The 24,671-nt window shown below is 37.6% G+C and overlaps 2 protein-coding genes across 3 annotated transcripts in view; both read right to left on the bottom strand.

Moving 5' to 3' along the window:
- Positions 1-6,990: 6,990 nt before the first annotated feature.
- On the bottom strand, positions 6,991-8,900 carry LOC117591200 (tetraspanin-17-like). The gene is made up of 3 exons (XM_034284339.1): positions 8,862-8,900; positions 7,719-7,994; positions 6,991-7,252 (listed from the first exon to the last, which is right to left on the bottom strand). The coding sequence occupies exons 1-3, from the start codon at positions 8,898-8,900 to the stop codon at positions 7,103-7,105; spliced, it is 465 nt and encodes a 154-aa protein (XP_034140230.1). The 3' UTR covers positions 6,991-7,102.
- A 4,209-nt stretch (positions 8,901-13,109) lies between these two features.
- The window catches only part of LOC117591203 (Kv channel-interacting protein 1), a 31,220-nt gene continuing 19,658 nt past the window's right edge, over positions 13,110-24,671 (bottom strand). For both annotated transcript variants that reach the window (XM_034284343.1, XM_034284342.1), the window contains 5 exons: positions 16,668-17,181; positions 15,628-15,697; positions 15,306-15,376; positions 15,027-15,221; positions 13,110-13,549 (listed from right to left, as the gene is read on the bottom strand). In XM_034284343.1, the coding sequence (XP_034140234.1) occupies positions 13,421-13,549; positions 15,027-15,221; positions 15,306-15,376; positions 15,628-15,697; positions 16,668-16,823 (621 nt within the window). In that variant the 5' untranslated portion in view covers positions 16,824-17,181 and the 3' untranslated portion in view covers positions 13,110-13,420. The remainder of the gene's footprint in view (positions 13,550-15,026; positions 15,222-15,305; positions 15,377-15,627; positions 15,698-16,667; positions 17,182-24,671) is intronic.

Below are 24,671 nucleotides of genomic sequence, written 5' to 3'. Positions count from 1 at the left end.
ATCCATCCAATTTTAAATGAGAGGTGTGTCTGAAGCATGATTTCTTGCCGCTGGTGATTACTATTGATGGCGTGAGGGCCCATTAAATTTAATAATCCTTTGTTGTTATTGTGATCTCACGCCGGGCGTGGCACTAAAGGAAAATAAAAACACTGAAAAATGTATTAATTAATATATGTAGATATTCCACACGCATTTCAAATGCTATATGCAGCTATATACAATTCCATATACTAATCAAACACATTCTTTGTACATATATATTAATGAACCGCACTTTTTGTTACAGGGCTGCGTTGATAAAATGATTGAGATCATTTACGAGAATTGGGTCAGCATTTTTGCCATCACTATTGCTGTCATACTGTTGGAGCTGCTGTCGCTGACCTTTGCCCTGAGCCTGTGCTGTGCGGTGAGGAATCAGCACTACAAGGACTGAGAATTACAGAACTCCCATAGGGAAATCACAGACGATGAGAAGTACTAACAAACCAAATAGAAACGGATGCATAGCAAGCATTAATGAGAGAGACAGCTGACAAGCGAATGGGGAAAAAAGAGCGAATTTAGCAGCAACTAGAAGATGCCCGGAGCTTCCCTGGTCAATTCTTAAAAACAACACAATTTTGTAGTACTTTTAACTACAGAAAAGAGCGTGCAGCTAGTAGAGCAAATTGAATTTTCGTTTGAGGAGTGACAGAGAGGAGTGTGACATCTTTTGGAGTTTGTGAAGCAGCGTTTTTGAAGCACAAACCATTCAAGTCACACAACATACACTTTATAGCACACTTTTCTAACCAAATATTTATACAACAAGAAAAAAAACACTCATACGCAAAGAGCATACTTTGTATACTTATACGAACCACATAAAGCAACAGGCTCCGTAATTTTTAGCATAATGAGAATGTTTTCAAATTCATAGATACTTAGAAATACATAAATTGCATACATAATATATATTAAATATAAAGAACAAAACGTAAGCACAAAGTATAATGTTAATTGCCAAAAAGAAAAACATATTAAAACGAAAAGCCATCAAATTTCGTTCAAAATTTGTTGTCTCCCATAAGACTTTCGATTACCAATTAAGTTGATTTGTGGCCATTTTTAATATTATGCTATTATGCTAAAGCAAAGCCAAATTAAATAAGTGTATATGTACAGCTATGTACATATGTACCTACATGCATACGTAGATCTATACATGCAAACATGCATGAATGACGACAGCATTCCACAAGAATGAGAATGATTGACAGATTTTTCTTCTGGTTACAGACGCATTACCATCCAAAAACCCAGCCCATATTCAAATCATTTTTTGACCTTGTGCAAAATGTTGTTGGAAAAACATGAACACCCAAATTCGATTCGTTGCTTCGCGAAATTAATTGCCAAATATTTTATGCATTTACAATTGTAATTTTTATACCCGGTACTCGAAATAGGGTATATTGTATTTGTGTGAATAACGGTTTTATGTAACGCACAGAAGGAAACTTCTGACCCCATAAAGTATATATATTCTTGATCAGCATCAATAGCAGAGTCGATAGAGCCATGTCTGTCTGTCCGTCCGTCCATCTGTCCGTCCGTCTGTCCGTCTTGTTTGTCGGCTAGTTCTCAGAGACTATAAGAGCTAGAGCCACCAAATTTTGGCTCCAGACTGCTGTATGCTCACACTGAAACCAGTGTATTTCAAAAATTAGCCCCGCCCACTTCAGCCCCCAAACAAGGCCGAAAACTTTCCAAACCTACAATTTTTAAGATAAAAGAAAACTTAAAAAGCCATTCCGTAGGGAATGGCCATATATGTATTTCAGATCACCAAATTGGGATCAATTGGATCATTATTATAGCCACAATGAAGAAATGAATTTCCAGTGTCTAAACCCACCCTGTCCCGCAGCTTTTTTGTTCTTTCACATTCTCTCATTCACACTCTGCTTCTGCTTCACTCGGCCTCTGCCTCTGCCCTCCCCCTGCCGCTGCCTCTGCCGACTTTTAACCCACCCCGTCCCGCAGCTTATATATATTTTTTTTTTGTGTGCGGGCGCTGCCTCTGCCTCTGCCGCGAGTCTGCAGTGTGTGGGTCTAGGGAAGGGGAGCGAGCTAAAGGTGCTTGTTGTTGTGAGTAGTGTTGTAGATGTATATGACAGATGAAGAAAAATGTTAAATTTTACAAAACACCGCTAAGGTGCAGAAGTAGTACTGAGTGCCGGGTATACACGTCCCTTCTCGTTTTTTTATGCCAAAAGCTGAATGTTGAAAGATATTATCTAAAAGTTGGTCAATCTCCCAACCCATAACTCACAAACACAGCTTCTCGAAACGAATTTTGTCGAGTCCATTATTACCTGCATCAAAATGTATATTACTATTATTAACAAATCATTGTGTAAGTGCAACTATTTATAGTATGTATGAGATCGAATCAAGAAAGCAACAACACAACCAGCCCCAAAATGTTTAATGGAAAGTACACAAAAATTGTATGGAAAATCTCTTTATATACATATATATACATTCATTGAATTTTTACCATTCAACATAAACTAATTGAACANACATGTTGTGGTAGGTCAGGTTCATACGCCAAGCCCCAAAAACAAAATCAAATCATCAAAACGAATTTTCGTTCCATCGCTCTTCAGAAAGTCAGCGCACCAACACATACATTGCTTGCAGTGTCCATGTGAATCAAGACAGAACCGTTCAGTCCATTATTACCTGCATCAAAATGTATATTACTATTATTAACAAATCATTGTGTAAGTGCAACTATTTATAGTATGTATGAGAACGAATCAAAAAAGCAACAACACAACCAGCCCCAAAATGTTTAATGGAAAGTACACAAAAATTGTATGGAAAATCTCTTTATATACATATATATACATTCGTTGAATTTTTACCATTCAACATAAACTAATTGAACATTAAAAATATACGTACATATATTTTTTGTATAATTATCATTTTAATGTTGTTAAATGTATGTGAACTTTGTTTTTTGTTGTTAAGCGCAGCCTAAGCGTCACACTTTGTACCCACATCCCAGCGTTTAAATAAATCAAATCTATAAGAACCCATCCAAGGACAAAATGATATTAAATTTACAATAAAAGAAGAAAAGGTGGGAAAAAAATCTAGTTTAAGTAAATCTATTTGTATTTAAATGTACACCTTAAAGTAAATTATTTATTGAACATCTCTTAGTGGATAGGTTTTTGTGGCATTTTCATCAAAGTTAAATACAGCGATGAGAAAGAGATTTTAGGCTAAGTTAGAAACGCAATCGAGGCAAATGTTCGTTCGTTCATGTGTTTGAACTGTAGTAAATCCATTGGAATATATCTAGGCAATAAGTGTTTTATGAAAATAATTATTTAAAATTGATGTAGCGAAATACTTAATGCTCTATAAAACTTCATCAGGCATCTGAAATCAAAACAAAATGTAGGACATACCCAGAAAACATACCATTCTCATTATAATACAAAAATCTGTAACTTTAAAGCATATGGAAACAACATACAAACATAAATTCATACATACATATAAACACAATAAAAAAATAACAAAATGCACATTCAACAAGACATCAAATAGGCAAAAGTCAGTGACAGCAATAAAGCAACATAATCGATGCTCAAGATTTGTATTCATTTGAAGGATAATGATATTTTTAAAACTAAATTCTATAAACTATTCTATAAAATAATCAAAATAATAAGCAAGAGATAATATTGAATCAATATGGATATTTGAGATAAATAAATAAGCATCTATTAAAGCAAAATTGTGTGGAGTTTACAGATAAAAATAAATGTTTAACCAGTTTTTAACTATCTAAAAAATAAAGGAATAGTGTCTGATATATTCAAATATATTCTTGCCGGATTCGATTCATTAATGAGTTCTGATTCTGCCTCATGGATACCCCACAAATAAAATTACTTTAGTCACATTTATAATTAAATTGTTATTTTTCAATAAAACGTATTTTATATCGTTTTACCCCATTCTGTTTTTGGGCATAGTTCTTGATTTGTTTTGTGTTTTACTTTTCGTATTATTAATTATAAGTAGCATAAGAATAGTTTTATTTTATTTAAATCTCAAATGTTATGCTTTTGTTTGGCTATGAACTAGGTTTCAACAAAATATGATTGGAAGTGTCTAAGAACACTGTCGAATGTGATCCGTAAGGCTGGCTAAAAATTAACCTTGAATAGTTTCACCCACAAAAGCTCGAAAATCAGCTATATGCACACAATTTTTAAGATAGAATAAAACAAAGCTGTGGATAATTTCCATATCTATCAGATCCAGGAATTAGGATCAGATAGGCAGAATGACGAAATTAATGTCCAGGGGCTGCCCCCTCCACCCCATCTAGCAGCTTTCTTTATTTTTGTTGCTTATACTATCTCGCTCGCACACTCTGTCTCATTGAGTGTGTGCATCTAGGGCACNGTGGATAATTTCCATATCTATCAGATCCAGGAATTAGGATCAGATAGGCAGAATGACGAAATTAATGTCCAGGGGCTGCCCCCCCCACCCCATCTAGCAGCTTTCTTTATTTTTGTTGCTTATACTATCTCGCTCGCACACTCTGTCTCATTGAGTGTGTGCATCTAGGGCACTAACCATACAGTATAGTAACTATAACTAACTAACTATGGTTAGTGTCTAGAGGAAAGGGCGAGCTATAAGAGCGTGTTGGCGGGAGAAGTGATGTAGATGAAAAAAGATGAAAAAAATGTTAAATTAAAAAAAAACATAAGGTTACATACAAATGTACATGTGCATGCATGTAACTTTAGTGTTATACATATATATGTACATGTGTGCATCATATATGCTGACTGAGTGCCGGGTATAAAAGTTGTTTTATTAGTTTTTAGTTTCTTTTTATACCCGGTACTCGAAGAGTAAATAGGGTATATTGTATTTGTGGGGTTATTGTACGTGTACTTAGACGTATGTACGTATGACTGCCTCATGGCAGTTCTATACGGGGCGAGCTTCGCGGAGTGCAAGGATGAGCAAATAAGAGACAAACAAAAACGTCAACTTCACGACGCGACGTCTACCTGGACCACTGACCCGGTGCTCAGCTAAATTATTACACCTAGCGTGATTATAACACCTTTAACAGCACAGAAGGTACTTACATAAAATGTTGTATGGACTCAGGACGACATTCCTCCTGGAGTTCCTATTGCTCACGCTTGACAGCGCAGCGAACTTCAAACCACCGGGGAACTTATGCCGGTAGATGGTCGTCCATTTCGCCTATTCTACCTAACTCATCAAAGTTACCTACAAAGTACCATATCATCTAAATACCATAANAAAACCTACCAAATCTACAATTTTGAAGATAAAAGAAAACTAAAAACGCCATTCCGTAGGGAATGGCCATATCTATCAGATCACCAAAATTTTATAGCCAGAATAAAGAAATTAATTTGCTGTGGCTAAACCCAACCTGTCCAGCAGCTTTTGTTGTTCCTTTCACATTCTCTCATTCACACTCTGCTTCTGCTTCACTCGGCCCCTGCCTATTTAAAATTTGACAAAACACTGCTGAGGTGCAGATGCACCATTGTCCCAATGACCAGTTTTGGTGGCTGTTTACGCCAATTAGCCAAATTATGGCCCGTAGCAATTAGTATTTTGTATAAGCAAACGTACATGTAAATGTACATTTGTATGTAACCTTGTTTTTTTCGAATTTAACATTTTTTTCATCTTTTTTCATCTACATCACTTCTCCCGCCAACACGCTCTTATAGCTCGCCCTTTCCTCTAGACACTAACCATAGTTAGTTAGTTATAGTTACTATACTGTATGGTTAGTGCCCTAGATGCACACACTCAATGAGACAGAGTGTGCGAGNTTTTTTTGCACATTCTCTCATTCACACTCTGCTTCTGCTTCACTCGGCCCCTGCCTATTTAAAATTTGACAAAACACTGCTGAGGTGCAGATGCACCATTGTCCCAATGACCAGTTTTGGTGGCTGTTTACGCCAATTAGCCAAATTATGGCCCGTAGCAATTAGTATTTTGTATAAGTAAAATGAATTTGTAGCATTAAGCTATTGAATTGTTGCATTTACGACATACTGACAGAAGCTTGTTGCTATAGAACATACATGTGATATGTGAATACGATAGAGAAAGAGGAAGAACATGCATTTAACAGATGAATATCGAAATTGAAAAGAAGAATACATTAAATTGATTTGATATCCGACTCGGTCCAACCAGCAGCACTTGGCTTTTTATTTCGAGGAGTTGCGGAAACAGTGGCCAAAAGCTAATTTTTAAAAGTTAAAAACAAGACTCGGTTATTAACGCTCTGTATTAGAAAAAGAGTGACCATCAAAGTTGCGTATAAGAAATTTTCATGGCGCCAATTTCGAAAAATCTGCTATGAAACCTAGCGGTCATTATTGCACAGAATGTGCAGGGAAAAAGTACCAATTTCATTTCTGTTTTAAATATCTCACAAATTGGAAAATACGATTAACTGATCCAATTTTTTTGATGCATTTTATTTAGTAGTCTTTTTACTACGTGTTCTGTAATGTGAACGATATCTAGTGGTTGGCGATGTCTTCTACATCTAGATGTAGTCCTGAGTGCCGGGTATAAAAGTTGTGACGCGTAAGAAGCGTCTCACACGTCCCTTCTCGTTTTTCTTGTTGTATAAATATTTGGTTAGAAAAGTGTGCTATAAAGTGTATGTTGTGTGACTTGAATGGTTTGTGCTTCAAAAACGCTGCTTCACAAACTCCAAAAGATGTCACACTCCTCTCTGTCACTCCCCAAACGAAACTTCAATTTGCTCTACTAGCTGCACGCTCTTTTCTGTAGTTAAAAGTACTACAAAATTGTGTTTTTTTTAAGAATTGACCAGGGAAGCTCCGGGCATCTTCTAGTTGCTGCTAAATTCGCTCTTTTTTCCCCATTCGCTTGTCCTCTGTCTCTCTCATTAATGCTTGCTATGCATCCGTTTCTATTTGGTTTGTTACTACTTCTCATCGTCTGTGATTTCCCTATGGGAGTTCTGTAATTCTCAGGCCTTGTAGTGCTGATTCCTCACCGCACAGCACAGGCTCAGGGCAAAGGTCAGCGACAGCAGCTCCAACAGTATGACAGCAATAGTGATGGCAAAAATGCTGACCCAATTCTCGTAAATGATCTCAATCATTTTATCAACGCAGCCCTGTAACAAAAAGTGCGGTTCATTAATATATATGTACAAAGAATGTGTTTGATTAGTATATGGAATTTTATATAGTTGCATATAGCATTTGAAATGCGTGTGGAATATCTACATATATTAATTAATACATTTTTCAGTGTTTTTATTTTCCTTTAGTGCCACGCCCGGCGTGAGATCACAATAACAACAAAGGATTATTAAATTTAATGGGCCCTCACGCCATCAATAGTAATCACCAGCGGCAAGAAATCATGCTTCAGACACACCTCTCATTTAATTTTTGATAGTTTTTCGGTGGCTTAATGAGTCGAAGAACGACAACAAGCGACAGGCAACAGCCGACTGTCCCCAGTTAAGGAAACAATTTGAATGTCAAATGAGTTTCCCATGAGAATGGGCAATACCATAAATCTACTATACCATGAAACATCCATTGAAACTACTCAATCCATCTTATCCGCTTTACCTGCTGGTAGATGGCCGTATTCAAGGGGCCACCAAACTTCAAGCGACGCGACAGTTCGCACTCGTTATCCTTGAGGTCCTCCTTACAGCAGGACTCAGGTATGTTGTAAAATACATTAATGGAAGACACGGCAATTTCCACAATATTAGTGCGATCCACATTATTAAATCGACTCGTGGCCCAGTCACCAGGTCCATCTGCACCGCAGCACTTCAACTGCAAAAACAAACAGAGAATAAACGAGTAGGAACGTGAGGCGCTTCGAGCGGGGCATATCTTGACGGTACTCCGTCAGTATGCATGTATGCAGATTCATGTGCATGTTATTCCCCACAAATACAATATACCCTATTTACTCTTCGAGTACTGGGTATAAAAAGAAACAAAAATGTGTAGATACCGATGAATAACGAGAAGGGGCGTGTGAGATGCTTCTTTCGCGTCACAACTTTTATACCTGGCACTCAGTACTACATCTGCACCTTAGCGGTTATTTGTCAAGTTTTACATTTGTTCTTCATCTGTCATCTACATCAACAACACTACTCACGCCAACACGCTCCTTCACCTCGCTCCCCTTCCCTACACCCACACACTGCAGACTCTCAGCAGAGACAGTGGCCGCACACCGCAGAAGCAGAGTGTGAATGAGAGAATGTGAAAAAAACGAATATAAGCTGAGGGGCGGGGTGGGTTTAGCTACTAGAAATTAATTTTTTTATTGTGTAATTTCATCATTGTAAGATGGATTTATCATAGGTTTGTACATATGTTAAACCGTAATGTTACCATAGTTAGTGATAAGTATGATAATAAAGTTCTTTGTTTGTGCGTTTATTCTGCTTATAAACAATCCCAATCACTAACCACGTTTTGCTCCTGTTAAGTTCCGTTTCATTCCATTTATTATTCATAAGGGGGAAGCATACACGTAAATTATGTATATATGTACGTAACTTAGGGCATTTCATTTAAGATGGTTTTGATATCTGCTCGGACATTAACCCTTTCCGATTTCTTATCGTAATTTACATTTACTAGGTACATTTTTGATTATATTTAGCCTCAACTAAATGCAAATTAATCGTAGTTTAATATTGTGTATTCATTGTGGTTAAAATTGGTTATGTTTGCTTAAAATACATTCTGACTGCTGGGGGAATCCTCATCCGGACCCACCATCCATCTAGCTAATCGTACAGCATTTAAACTTCGATCTGGACGTAACTTGGTGGATATTTAAATTCATAGTCAATTTGGAATTCCAATTCGATTAGTTAAATAAAGTAATTTCGATTTTAATTTAGGTTAAGTTTAGGTTTAAGCGTTTCAATTTCATTATTATTATTACATATGTATGTATGTGAATAGGTTAGACATTAAGGTTCCTTCAACTTCGAATCGTTGATTTTATATCATTATACCCGGTACTCAAACAGTAAATAGGGTATATTGTATTTGTGCACAAAGTATGTAACGCACACTAGGAAAAGTTTCTGACCCCATAAAGTATATATATTCTTGATCAGCATCAATAGCCGAGTGGATAGAGCCATGTATGTCTGTCTGTCTGTCCGTCTTGTTTGTCGGCTAGTTCTCAGAGACTATAACAGCTAGAGCAACCAGATTTTGCCTCCAGAATGCTGTATGCTCACACCAAAACCAGTGTATTTAAAAAAAAAATGTCATAATTGCGAGACCGCAAAAGGGCGAAACCCTCCCAAAGCTACAATTTAATCAGATCAGATTGGGATCCGATTGGATCATTATTACAGCCACAATGAAGAAATTAATTTGCAATGGCTAAACCAACGCTATCCAGCAGATTTTTTTGTTTTTTCACATTATCTCATTCACACTCTGCTTCTGCAGTGTGAGGCCTCTGCCTCTGCCGCNGGGAAAAAAGAGCGAATTTAGCAGCAACTAGAAGATGCCCGGAGCTTCCCTGGTCAATTCTTAAAAAAAACACAATTTTGTAGTACTTTTAACTACAGAAAAGAGCGTGCAGCTAGTAGAGCAAATTGAAGTTTCGTTTGGGGAGTGACAGAGAGGAGTGTGACATCTTTTGGAGTTTGTGAAGCAGCGTTTTTGAAGCACAAACCATTCAAGTCACACAACATACACTTTATAGCACACTTTTCTAACCAAATATTTATACAACAAGAAAAACGAGAAGGGACGTGTGAGACGCTTCTTACGCGTCACAACTTTTATACCCGGCACTCAGGACTACATCTAGATGTAGAAGACATCGCCAACCACTAGATATCGTTCACATTACAGAACACGTAGTAAAAAGACTACTAAATAAAATGCATCAAAAAAATTGGATCAGTTAATCGTATTTTCCAATTTGTGAGATATTTAAAACAGAAATGAAATTGGTACTTTTTCCCTGCACATTCTGTGCAATAATGACCGCTAGGTTTCATAGCAGATTTTTCGAAATTGGCGCCATGAAAATTTCTTATACGCAACTTTGATGGTCACTCTTTTTCTAATACAGAGCGTTAATAACCGAGTCTTGTTTTTGTGTGGCTCTAGGGGAGGGGAGCGAGCGTGTTGGCGAGAGAAGTTATGTAGATGTAGCTGACGGGTGTAGCAAAAATGAAAAATGTCAAATTTAAAATTCGAAAAAATAATATGGTACAGGTACACTAAGTGAGTACCGGGTATTAAAGTATGTGACGCTATAGGAATATATCTCTAAATTAAATGACTTTTTCTGCTGAAAGGTGTAATAAATATTCTAAGCAGATGATTTAATTTCGGGTTGGTAATACTCCCTAGTCGTAGACTCAGAAAAGTTTTTCTCAAGATTACATTGAAACTAGTTTGGTGTTATGTTATGATAGGGTTTACGTGTTGGGTTTGACAGTTTTGATATAAAAGTTAGATATAATATAGATAGATTTAATCTATATTGAATTGTTGATTTACGTTGGAAGAAATTTTGATTTAAATCAAAGAAATATTAAATGGAATAAGAAACAAAAATGTGTAGATACCGATGAATAAAAAAGCTTTATTTATTTAAAAGAATTAAATCAATTAAATTTTATCAAGAAGGCCAAAAATCGAAATCTATGATGCTCATATAAGCAGCAAAGAAAAATACTTGATATATGTATATAGTTGCGAAACGAAAGGTTTAATTTTCAGTATTTTTATGATACTTTATCTTTTTAAGTATGACCACTAACCAAATAGTATAGTATATAATTACAGTATATATTTATCTGAAAAGATTTGTCTGTAAAAGATGGATTTGGTAACAATGTTGATAAGACGGCAGCAACGAAGTCGAGAAGCGACGGCGTTTCCATAATATATGCATACAATTTTGAATAAAGCAGTATAAAATCAGCATTTAAAACAAATACATCATTCAAATACAATAACAACTTTTATTGGTATATATATTTTTTCCAACCCCCAAAGGTCCGGCCACCAATCTCCACCCCTCATTCTACACATGTTGTGGTAGGTCAGGTTCATACGCCAAGCCCCGAAAACAAAATCAAATCATCAAAACGAATTTTCGTTCCATCGCTCTTCAGAAAGTCAGCGCACCAACACATACATTGCTTGCAGTGTCCGTGTGAATCAAGACAGAACCGGTTTGGAGCGCTAAAAAAATCATTGGCTACACGCACTTATACAAATGTAGCTGGGACTTCTAGCTGCGTGTTCCACACGCACTAATCCTTGTAGCTGCGACGTTGGCACATTCTACGGTGACGTTTCGCTTCCTTTGAATTGACAATTTACTATACTTTTTGGTTAGTGGTATGACCATGTAAGAAATATGTATTCTTGATTTGACAGAAGTTGTCCGACCATAGACTCCGACAAGAGATGAAGTTTGCGCGTGAAATATGAAAAGTTTATAAAGTAATAAATTGGTGTTTTCTGGAATCTTTTGAACGACAAAGGATTTGGACGCCGATCGACAGAATGGTACATAGAGTAGGGTCAACATGGTCCTGCGAATGATAATTCGGTCGTTCGAGCCGGATAACAACCCCTGGCTCTTTGTTAGGTGAGTCAGTAACAATGGTTACAAGCCAGATCACACTGGCGACAACAAGCTCTACCAACCGGGTTTGCTTTGTTGAGCTGACCAAAGTTCTTAAAAGAATTTTATCGTTTGTCGCCGTGTTCCACTCCTGTTTTTATAAGTTTTATAAGATCGACGTATGTGTTTTTTTCGAAGTAATAATGGTAGAACGATGTATGTATGTAATCATGTAATTGTACAACTAAAAAGGGGGAAATATGAAATATCAAACCACATTGATTGTCTTGTCTTAACCCTGTTTTGAGTGTAAAAACCTGTCTTTCCTCTCATTCCTTTTACATTTTGTGTCTGTGGCTGCCCTAGAACCAACGGTACTGTGACCCAGGCATTAATTGCAGACTTGAAATAATAAATGGAAAATATTGTCGTAGGATCTTATACAAAAATAGTTTTGTACATATGTACATACTCGTATGTGATTGCATGTGTAATGAAATGTATGTTAATGCAATATAATTGAAGAGTCGTGTTTTGAATTGGAGTTAACATTAACTATACGAACGGTCTCGTATAAATATTAATTAAACTGTAATTGTCAAGTGCTATTTTTTTTGTTCTATCGGTGGTTGGTTGGGCAAAAATAGGACCCAGACATACTAGTCCATATACATATACATACATAAATAAATACATCCATATGATACTCTTTATATTATTAATCATGGGTGTTCTGGTGTTTTTATAAATTTATTTTTGTCTTTACATTAAATCATCAAATTATCATCAATTAGTTGATGCAATAAAAATGAATTAATTTAAATGAAAAATGAATTTTAATAGATTTTCCCACATTTTCTAAATGAATTATAATATGTCTGTAATTTGTCATATGTTTCTGTGTTCATGGGCTTTAATTGACTGCAAAGAGGAGGAGGGAGGGTTCGGTTTTTTACAGTTTTTCCAGGGTTTCCAGGCAACAAAGTTTAGGGTGAAAACAAATTCATTATCTTCGTATTATTCTTTAGTAAAGTGTATTACTATACGTACTATAGTATTTTTACTGTTCTTTTTGTTGTATGATTAAGTATATGGTTAATCGAGTAAAGTAAATCGTGTATTGAGAGCCGGCTCGTTTTCTCCGTGACCAATTCCATTCATGAATCAATCATTTTCGGGTATTGGTGGTTTAGTTTTTTTTATTTTAGTTTAGTTATTGGTGTTGTTTGTTGCTTCAAATAAAGTCAATTTACACATTAGGTAAGTAAATACTTACAAGACCAACACGCTTTTGACGGCAGGATTATATTCAGAATATGCTCAAAAAATGTTTCGTATTCGTATTCATATTCATTTCTTAATCTTCATTATGGTTTTTGTTTTGTTTTTATCGATTTCTAGTTATACAATAACACATTCATAAAGTTTTAAAGTTTTTCTTCTTTCGATATTTTGGCATAAACTAATTTTTCAATTACTAATATGTTTCATTTCCATTATTTGCCATCAATTTCAGTGGTGTTTTTTTTGTCATAGGTAGGTAGTAAGTGTTTTTTAAAGGTGATTTTCCCTCGCTTATTTATGAGAATTTTCGTTTCCTTTTATATTTTATTGCAATTTATAGATCGATAAGCGATACTATAGTCTTTGACGTGGTCAACAAAACGGGCTCGTCCTCTTGTCATCAAAGGTCATTGTCGAACATCTGTAGCGAGCGCGTTACCAAATCGTCCTTCAAACACGCCTCCAAGAACTCCTCTATCGTTATGATGCCGTCCTGGTTCAAGTCAAGCTTGCGAAAAACACGATCCACCTTTAAGTTCAAATAAATAACCAAAACTAGAATTATTTTTCCATGCTAATTATACAGAAAGTTTTAATTTAATTAAGAGGTGCCGTGGGCAGGGGTACGCAACGAGTGCAATGGTGCGACTTGCGTCATTAAGTAAGTTTTCCGTGGTTGTTTTCGCGCAAGAAAGCATCTGCTTTTTGCTTTTCCTCTGGCCCCTTGCCATCTTTTCTCGCGTCGTTGAGCTGTCGATACATTTTCAATACCCCTCTGGTAAAATGTCTGCTATTGTTGTCACAATTATAATTACTCATACGCACTGTGCGCATTGGTCGCGAAACGTCAGTGGATGCTACACAGAACAAGCTGCACAAAAAAGGATTGAGCGGCATATAGACATTGACGTAGGCAGATTGCAGGCATAAAGCCTCGGTCTAGACAAACAATGATTTTGCCTTGCATCTCTTCGGATTGTAATGAAGCTCTTTGTGTGGAATGGCCAAAGCTTATCACTGATTGCGTAATGCAAATCGGAAATGTATGACGAAAAAATTATTAAATATTATTATTATAATAGGATTCTCAACAGGAGCTCCACATGCATATTTTATACCCGGTACTCGAAGAGTAAATAGTATTTGTGTGAATAACGGTTGTAGGTAACGCACAGAAGGAAGCGTTTCCGTCCCCACAAAGTATATATATTCTTGATCAGCATCAATAGCCGAGTCGATAGAGCCATGTCTGTCTGTCCGTCGTGTTTGTCGGCTAGTTCTCAGAGACTATAAGAGCTAGAGCCACCAAATTTTGCATCCAGACTGCTATAGGCTCACACTGAAACCAGTGTATTTCAAAAATGAGCCCCGCCCCCTTCCGCCCCCGCAAAAGGGCGAAGGCCTCCCAAACCTACAATTTTGAAGATAAAAGAAAACTAAAAACGCCATTCAGTAGGGAATGGTCACATCTATCGTCAAATTGGGATCCGATTGGATTATTATTATAGTCACAATGAAGAAATTAATTTCCAGTGTCTAAACCCACCCTGTCCCGCAGCTTTTGTTGTTCTTTTCACATTCTCTCTTTCACACTCTGCTTTTGCTTCACTCGGCCTCTGCCTCTGCCTCTGCCCTCCCCCTGCCGCTGCCCTCCCCCTGCCGCTGCCCTCCCCCTGCCGCTGCGTCTGCCGACTTTTAACCCACCTCGTCCCGCAGCTTTTATTGGTTTTTTTTTGTGTGCGGGCGCTGCCTCTGCCTCTGCCGCGAGTCTGCAGTGTGTGGGTCTAGGGAAGGGGAGCGAGCTAAAGGTGCGTGTTGGTGTGAGTAGTGCTATAGATGTATATGACAGATGAAGAAAAAATTTTAAATTTGAAAAAATACCGCTAAGGTGTAGAAGTAGTACTGTGTGCCGGGTATAAAAGTTGTGAAGCTTAAGAAGCGTCTCACACGTCCCTTCTCGTTTAAGTTGTTATTCACTCATTAATATATTTAAATAGTTTGCTCACCTGATCCCTTGCTTTGCGATCATCCTCAGGCTGGTGAGGTCTTCGGCCCATAAGCTCGTGTATGGCCAAGATAATTTCGCTCAGTTCGCCGCGACTGATCCGTCCATCGCCATTCAAATCGTAAAGCTTGAATGTCCAGCGTAGGCGCTCGTACACGGAGCCACGCAGCAGTGTCGACAAGGTGACCAGTAAATCCTAATAAACATCAAAGAACATTCAATATATAGGATACACCATATATACGGATTGCGGAGTTAATTGTAATGAGATGGTAATTACCCGAAAACTAATGGCGCCATTGCAATTAACATCGAACGCCTTGAACACATAATGAGCGTATAAACTCGAATCTATACATGTAGAATAGGAAAAAGAAAAACCAAAGGGGCATGTCTGAAAATCATTTTGGTTGTTTTTTTTTAGCTTTTTGGGTATATGTGGATACTGCCACCGCAGCTGCTGCAAAAGCGAAATTGACGCTTGAGTGGCGCTTTATGACACGTAACTATAAAAATAGGGAAAAGCATTGAAGCCCTCCCCCCACACACACACTCACACCAGGTTAGAGAGTGAGAACACACACTTATATACTAATACTTACTGCCATGTGGAAAGAATTTGGCGTAAATGTCCTTAAAACAATCCTCGTGCACCACGCCCTCGGGGCATTCCTGCAAAAAAAGGAAGAAAAATCACCATGAAAATGTTTAGTTGAATATGCGGGGAGGGAGGGCAAAAAGGAAAAAGCAAATGGAATGAAATAGAATAAGCAAAATAATCAATGAGAGGATCTGGATTGCTGCGCTGTTTCTTAAAGTTCTTAAAGAAATTTCAAAATGAAAGGAATACAAGAATTGGTCTGAAGTTAACCCCAAATTAGCTGCAGCTCCATGCAGTGAGGAGTCAGTTAGTCATTCCTTTCTACAAAATAAATTTGCGCTTTACAATTTAATTACTTAAGTAATCCCATCCGCATCACGACATTCAAATATGTTCACAAAGTTTTATCTACTTTTGAAAGTTTTCTATTTCCATGGTAAACAAGGCAGGGTTAACAGTGCGATGTCCGCAGCAGAAATGAAAAAATGCCAATATCAATCAACTGTCATAATATCAATAAGACAAAGTATCAGTATGAGTAACGAGAGTGAAGTGCAAGTAAAGTCAAACTCTATCCATTTGCTTGATCCAATGCTCATCTGCTGTTGAAACAAATAAAACATGTATCTTTAAAAAATGTGTGTTCAAATGAACGCGGAAATGCTGCACACGGCAGCTACCATACAAAAAGAGGGGCTAGGAAAATGTATTTACTATGAAACCCAAAACGCGTGTGTCTTAAAATGTGCTGCCATTTATGGCACACTACTTTGCACGCTGTTCTGCTGGGTAAGTCTGTTCGGCCCTTCTGATCTGTTAAATTGTTACACTCTAAAGGATTTTCCTTTTGGGATTTGGCGAATGAGTTAATCAGAGAAGGAAATCAGAGCTGAAAATCTGCTAACAAGTTATTAATGGTTATCGTTATATAACTGTCTATTTGTATGTCTCAATCTGCCGAAAATTGTTAGCAATTTTAAACTAACTTAAACAGATATTAATAGTGGAAAAATAAATAATAATTGTAAAACATTTTCTTACCGTTTTGAATCCTCTGTACATGACGCGAATTTCCTGTTTGCTGAACTTTGTTTGGCGGCACAAATCCTCGAGTGCAACGGGAATGGGCTTAGGCACGCGTGTTTGTTCCAACTCATAGACCACCTCCTCGATGGGGCTTTCTGGTGGTGATGCCATGGTGGTTTCTGTTGTACTTCCAATTCAGATTTGACTTTAACGTGGTTTGTTTCTCTCCAAGTCTTTGCTTAATTAACTCTTTTTAATTATGTTTTATGGGTTAAGATCGAAGCGCATTTAGAGCTGTTCTGTTAGTTGACACAGAACGCACTCATGATGCTTCAATTCACTGGCTAAGTTCCTCAGAAAAATCGGTGATTGTTCCATTTCTTTGTGCTCTTTTTTGTATGGTTTCGCATGCTTCCGTTTTCTCTGACGATGCTGTTAAGCCCTTTCGGCGTTTCCCCTTTATTTTTTGTTGTTTGTTTTGTGGTTTTCGGTTAGGGTTTCCGCTAAGTCGCTAATGAGACATTATTGGCTGAAAGGAGAGGTAGAGATAGAGATCGGATGAGTGCGTGGGGGAGCCGGTAACAGCCGGAAGTACAACTCGTTGGCCGAGCTCTGTGGCCGCAAATCAAAAGCGCGTATCAAGTTATACGCGCACTTGCAAGTGCAGGCAGGTGGTTTATTACCAAAAAAAAAAATTATCACTTTGCAGGCAAATGGATTGAATGCTAGTTCTGGCTGTTTGTTCGTTTACTTTGCACTTGGCAAATCTTAAGCTGAATTGAGTTTTAGCTGCTAAGTGAAATGGGATTTGGAACGGTTGCTGTCCCAACTACTCGTATGTTGTCCTATTAAATCACAAGGCCCTGAAAGTAGTCCCATAAACAGAGCCAATTAAATTTCTTTTGCCAACTGAATTCCCTTCCGTGTTTTTCTTCCCTTTACACTGACAAATTTCAACATCCCTTCAATCTTTATAAGCGAAAAGTCAAACAGTTTTTTGCTGAAAACTGTTTTCACTCTATTTACATTTTTCATTTCCAATTTATTTGCTCTCAGAGAAAGAAAAGAGATAGAGAGACGAGCGAGAATGGTTGAGCGAGTTGCTTGCGAAATGTTTGGCAAAAAAAATGATAGGGTAGGGTAAGGCTAAGACTAGGGTAAGGTTAGGCTCCTGGGGTTCTGGTGGGTTTTACTTCCATTTCCGACGGGACAGCTATTTTTAAGATGGAATTGATTTAGCACCATATAGGCTAAAATGGGGTCACTGCACTAAATGGGATATGCAAATTTTCTGGCAAAAGCCATTGCCAAGTATTGTCTGTTTATTAATTTGCCTAATTGGGCCAGTTCCTGGAACAGGAGGTAACCCAGGAACTCTGAGTTGTGTGTGGCCTTTCAGGACGTGAGTTTTTAAATAGCAATGACAAGCAGTGGCAGTAGTGGTAGTGGCAGAAGCAGCAGTGGCAGCAGCCGACGAATTGAAGCAAGAACAAGGCTTGGCTCAGCCTTTCCTAACCCAAAACATTTGCTTGCAATCATGCAATGCCACTCGAACTAAAAACTAAAACTAAACAAGAACGCACGCCAGGCCGTCCTCCTACTCCAATCTGCAAACATTGTTCCTCCGCCTACATATCACGACTAACTGGAATTGTCAACAGTGGTTTGAATATTTGCATTGTTGATGAGGCAAAGGGGCTTTAAAGCGAATTTGAATACAAACTCGAACGTACTACAGAAACATAAATTATTCTGGAGTGGCAGTCTTTACTGTAGAGACTTCTGAGGCTAAGAAAGTATTCTAGGGGAGTGTGGTTGTAGATCTTTGCAGCTAATGAATACTCAATAATACATATTTACATATACATATTGTGCTGGCAATATATTTTAAGATAAGGTCACGTTGATCTCTACTCTGTGTACTTTTTATTAAAGCTGCAAGGCCGTCTAAGAATTAGTATATTCTCCTACATTTGCACTAGAAAGCTGAAGAAACTTCCAGAAAAATGACACACGAATGAATGCTAGATACGTAATCTTTCGGGTATACCATTTAACTGTACATATTTACCACAAAAATTATTGGATTGCCTTACTATTTACTAATAACTTTGACCCACTGTTTTGAGTGTCGTGTCTTCCAAGCTTGTGGCATTGTCATTTCCCGCTTGCATGCCACTTTCATGGACATCAGCAGATAGACTGCTGGCACAATAACAGGAGTGCCATGCTCGAGCCAAACCCAGCCATAACTCGCTTTTGGCTTTGGCTTTGCAGGGCTCGACTTGGCCTTTGCCGCAGCAGGCTTCGCCATCACGGTTTTATAAAAAAAAAAAAAACTAACTAGAAAACTCTTGGCACGAAATATCACGCAAGCAACCGCAAAAGTTCTACTTCAGTTTCGAGAGCATTATTAAGTTTTTTGATTATATATCTATGGAATATCTGTGTGTATATAATATTTAGGGGTAGTACTTGGGTGGGTGTTTCGCCAGGAATTGAAATTTTGGCACTGCTTGTATTTTAGGCACGCCCACGAGGTCAAGCGCTCAATCTCGATGCGCCTACCAAAGAAAATAAATCAGCGCCATTTATGGTAATTTTTTCATGGTTTTCCCTTTTTTCCCCCTTGCTTTCTGTGGAAACGATGACGACACATGATGTATGGCTCTCAACAGCTTTCAATATACTGCTGCTGGCTAAAACCCTAAACAAATCCGCCCTGAAAATTATGTGGGCGGAGGAGCATAATAAACAGACTGGCAACGAATATCGGGAGACATATATGTAGGCGGATGTTTGCATACCGAATTAATAGGCAAATGGCGAATAGCAAGTGCATTTGCATTGCTCGGCTTGGTTGATTTTAGACACTGATTTTTCCTCAGAGTTGCCTTTCCTACTTCCTAATTCCTAATGGATTAATAATGCCTGCATTAGCAATGAACATTAGAAGGGGGATTATCTCGAAGTGGATTTACTCATAGACATATATTTGTTAAAACTACTAACTCGATTTTTAGTGTACTTTGAGTACAGTTTCTATCTATATTTGAATTAAGCTGTAGCTGCATTTGTTATGTAGTTTCAGTGAAGAAGGCAAGGTTGCTACGGCTAAAGTTTGCATTATTTATTTATTATTTTGCAGTTTGAGCTAAGCGTTGTGTAGTGAGATCACATATTATGTCAATTTAATGAAGGAATATTAGTATTAAAAGTTTTGCCGTATGTCTTTTGTTGTATTAATAAAATGAGAAAAATGTATTAAAATGTTAAAGAAAAACTAAAGAAAAGTAATATCGTTCTTATACAATTTAAAATTAACAACATTCGTTTGAAAATACTTTTGTAATAAACTAAATTTATTTCAGCTTTTAAGCTTCGGGGTCGAACAATTAAATTTTCTCAATTTAATGGTAAATTCTTGGCTTAAGCCCAGTACTACAGTTTTTTGCCACAGAAGTGCCATATATTTAGCTCTATGCCCAATATGACCAAAGTGGGCAAAGTACGTGCTCTCTGGGTACACTGTTTTGTTTTTTTTTGCAAACTGATATCTGGATATGGAGCTTGGAGGACAGCAATACATTGAGAAGCCCCCATTATTGGATGAGTTCGTTCCGGTATTATAGGCATTTAAAAAATATGTCTTTTATCTCCTTATAAATTGAGAAAATGAGTACCAAGAATTTAGGATTAATAAAATATTAATATTTTCTTCATCTATTGATCTTTCCTAGCCGTTAAAACCAAACATTTTTCCTTGGATCTTCACATACACCATCTTAGCCATGAGTCTATAAACTAAGTACACTTACCACACAACTTAAGAATAATTATTACCCATAAGCTAAATGCCTCTCTCTCTGTTTTCAAAACAAAACGGCAAGGCATGCATAAAAGGAATGACCAAATTCTGTGTTGATCACCTCTCGACATTTCGAACCATAAACACAGAACATTTTACTTGTCAGCTACAGAAACAATTCGCCCACTTCCGCAAAGCTACGCTAGCTTAGCTATTGCATTTGCACTTTACTTAAATAAGACACTATATAGGTGCAAAATTTACGAAGCAGTTATAATAAATAGGACAGACGCTAAGCAAATTATACATATTCCCAACTATTGTAATGCCCTGCTAGCTCAGCAACCTATGCCCCTTGGAATACCAATCCCCCGCAAGATCAAACACCAACTAGTACGCCTCCCATAACCGGGCAGTCAAGCACCGTCAAAAACGCCACCCACTCCTTGCTAATAATAGAAAAATCGAGAGTCTAACCTACACGCCAACCGCTCGAACCAAGTATCCGAGCTAAACCCAACTTAGTATAAATTTAAAAACATACAAAACGAGAAAGGACGTGTTAGACGCTTCCTACGCGTCACAACTTTTATACCCGGTACTCAGTAGTACATATGTACCTTAGCGGTTTTTTTAAATTTTAAATTCTAAATCTTAAATCTTAAACCTTTTCTACATCTGGCATCTACATCTAAATTACTTCTCACACCAACACCACTTCAGCTCGCTCCCCTTCCCTAGACCCACACACTACAGACTCGCGCCAGAGGCAGTGGCCGCACACAGCAGAAGCAGAGTGTGAATGAGAGAATGTGCAAAAAATTAAAATAAGCTGCTGGGCCGGGTGGGTTTTGCCACTGCAAATTTCTTCATTCTGGCTATAATAATGATACAATCTGACCCCATCGATGATCTGATAGATATGGTTCTGCCTTACCGAATGGCGCTTCGCGATTTGCGGGGGCCGAAGCTGGCGGAGATAGTTTTTAAAATACACTGGTTTCAGTGTGAGCATACAGCAGTCTGGAGCCAAAATTGTGTGACTCTAGCTCTTATAGTCTCTGAGAACTAGCGAACAAATAAGACGGACAAACAGACATGGCTATATCGACTCGCCTATTGATGCTGATCAAGAATATATGTACTTTGTGGGGTCGGAAACGTTTCCTTCTCTGCGTTACATACATTCACTTTGTGCACAAATACAATATATCCTGTTTACTCTTCGAGTACCGGGTATAATAAAGATAAATTGAAAGAAAGCGTCGGAACTGCCAAAACCCAGCTAAATCTAGGGCCAAAACCTAACATTCCTAAAAGTTTTCTAGAAATCTATTAAGTTTCTTTTGAAGGACCCTGGACTGGACTGAGTGTAACCTAGGCCTGAAAAAGGTACCATACACCGTTTTGCGCTTGTTTCTCTTGTGTCCTTCAATTTTTGAGAATGTTTTGTGTGTGCATGTGTTTCTGTAGAGAGAAGATGGAAATTTTAATTTTTTGGCTTTGTTGATTGGTTTTCTGATATATTTTAAGCTGCTCTGAGAGTACTCAACTCAATTCAATTAACTTTGTCATTCTAAAAAGCTTATAAATGCATATTTAATGTGTACACTGTGCGGGTTAAGCTTGCCGTCTGGCAAGCTTGTTATTATTTGTGTGCTGTATTTGTATTTTGACTTTAAAAACTCTGTAAAAGTTAAAAAAAAAAACTATATTCGGTGTCAATAATTGTTTTGTGTACAGGTGCGTTAATTTGGCGTCGTCGTAAGTCATTGCTCATCAAAGTCTATGGAGAGTCAGCAGAGCTAAAATTCGGGGACTAACCCTCCAAACCCTCCATTCCTCAAACCCTTGACACAATTTAAGATTTTTTTTAATTTTACGAGATTTTTTAGTACTATAGGCAGAAATACTCTGACAGTTGTGCGTAAAACCCTCAAAAAGGTATTATTTTTTACTGTTTCAATTTTCTTAGGGTTTAGCTCATAGATTTTAATCAGCAACCCCTAAACGATGCCGAATGAATGCACCTAAACACTAGAGGTGGAGAACTATCGATGGCACTATCGGTACTATCGATGGTTGGACACTATCGACCTAGCTCACTATCGATAGTGGTCGATAGAATCACGATAGTTTTAAAAACTACAATTTATAAGATAAAAGAAAACTAAAAACGCCATTCCGTAGGGAATTACCATATCTATTAGATCAGAGAATTGGGATCAGATGTGTTCATTATTATAGCCAGAACAGCTTCTACTTCATGATAGAGCGTTTATTAGAAACACATATCTGGAAGTAAATACGTTACGATTTTGTTCATAATACAACTTTTTCGAAAATTTCAGAGAGTTTTTTTACAAACTGCTGTAGGAGAAACTATGAAAAATACTTTATTGGAGTCAATTTCAAAACGTTTATCTATATATGAACATCGAACAGTGACAAGGATGGCTACAATATTGAATCCTCGTTTCAAAAAAGATGGATTTCAGCACGGATCCAATGCGGTTTAAGCAGCATCTTTTTTGGAGAACGAATTGACGAATTTGTGTAACAAAGACACCCGTAACATCGACGTAGAAGTGGACACCCATAGTCATGACTCGGGCTAATTTTTTGATTTTTTGGATCAACGAGGTAGTACTAAGCGGGGAAACGAGCGATCGGATGCGATAATCATTAAGAGAAAATACATGGAGAGTGACATAGCCAGCCAAGAAATGGATACTATCCTTTGGTTCAGGGTATAATTACAAAAAAAATGTTTTCTATTCATTCATTAAATTATTATTATAATTATATTTAAGCCGTTAGCTTAAAGGTGGAGAAGTTTAATTTCTCTTATGCCAGCGAGATATCCTCTTTCAAGATTAGCGTGTCTCCAACTCATTTCGAGACCATTTGCTCTTCCAAATTTTGGCCAGAGCACCTGGTTCTGAAAGAGTTTAAGGCTAAGAAGAAAAATAGGCCCCCTATAACTCTTCCTAGTAGTGAGGAAACTGGTCTTTCCTCCTCTGCTCCATCCACCTCTTCCCACTGCAATTCCTTGCAGTCAAAAAACTATCATCCCTCTTTGTAGCCTATCAAAATGCTCGCGGCTTACGTAGTAAGCTGAGCACTCTTTTTTTGGATAGTTTCACATTTTCATCCCATGTTATTGTGTTTACCGAAACCTGGTTAAAGCCGGACATTCTTAGTTCCGAAGTTTTGGTAGATCGGTACACAATTTATAGGAATGATCGTTCGTCTCGACGTGGAGGAGGGGCTCTGATTGCAGTAAACTCTTACTTTACGTCGGAACTTTTCATAGTTTAGGTCTCACAAGACCTGGAATTCCTCTGTGTTAGACTGATTCTTCCCGGCCAGTCTATTTATGTCACTTGCTCGTATATTACACCAACTTCGGATGTATTAATATACGAGCAGCACTTGTCCGCCTTAAAAACTGTTTTTTCCTGTCTATCTGATAAAGACCATTTAATAGTTCTTGGGGATTTCAACCTGGTCTTCGGTTAACGAGTCAAACAACCTTGTGCCCATGTCAGGATATGATTTTATTGTAGGCTTATTAGAACTGTCCCTGTCTTAAGTGAACCATGTGAAACATTCCTTTAGTGATTGATTGATATGTGCTTTGTCTCGGATCCGACCGTTGCGTTGCTAACACGAGCGCTTCCGCTCACTATTCCTGAAGACTGCTATCATCCTACTTTCGAAGTGCCGGTATGTTTAGGACGTCCGTTGCTTTTGTAAAGTCGAGTTTATTAAGCTCAAGCTCTGACTTTATTGAAGGCACAAACATTTTTTAAAGTGTTTTTAGCACAATTTTCGAGTGTGTCCCACTCTTGTTTCCGATTAGATATAAGAAGCCTTCTTGGTTCACCAAAGAGCTATCCAGTCTTAAGAACCTAAAATCAAGAAAAAGTCTTGATTAAAAATAATCTCTTCTCTTTCTAGTTATTTAATAGCTCGGTCCAGTTCCACTGTTCTTAATGCTCAATGCTATAGGAACTACCTACTTCGAAGCAGGATACGCTTTTCATAGAACCCTGAACAGTTTTATCTGTTTAAAAGCGTTGTAAACAGTAAGCGTAGAAAGTCCGCACTTCATCCTCCCTATCATTTCTGAATACGTCGGCAAACAATGATCTTTGATCGGCAATTGCCGATCTTTTTGCACAATTGTTTCAAACAAATTATTTTCA

The sequence above is a fragment of the Drosophila guanche genome, unplaced genomic scaffold, assembly GCF_900245975.1.
Source record: "Drosophila guanche unplaced genomic scaffold, DGUA_6, whole genome shotgun sequence".
Classification (NCBI taxonomy): domain Eukaryota; kingdom Metazoa; phylum Arthropoda; class Insecta; order Diptera; family Drosophilidae; genus Drosophila; species Drosophila guanche.
This window is presented reverse-complemented; position numbering and strand designations above follow the sequence as displayed.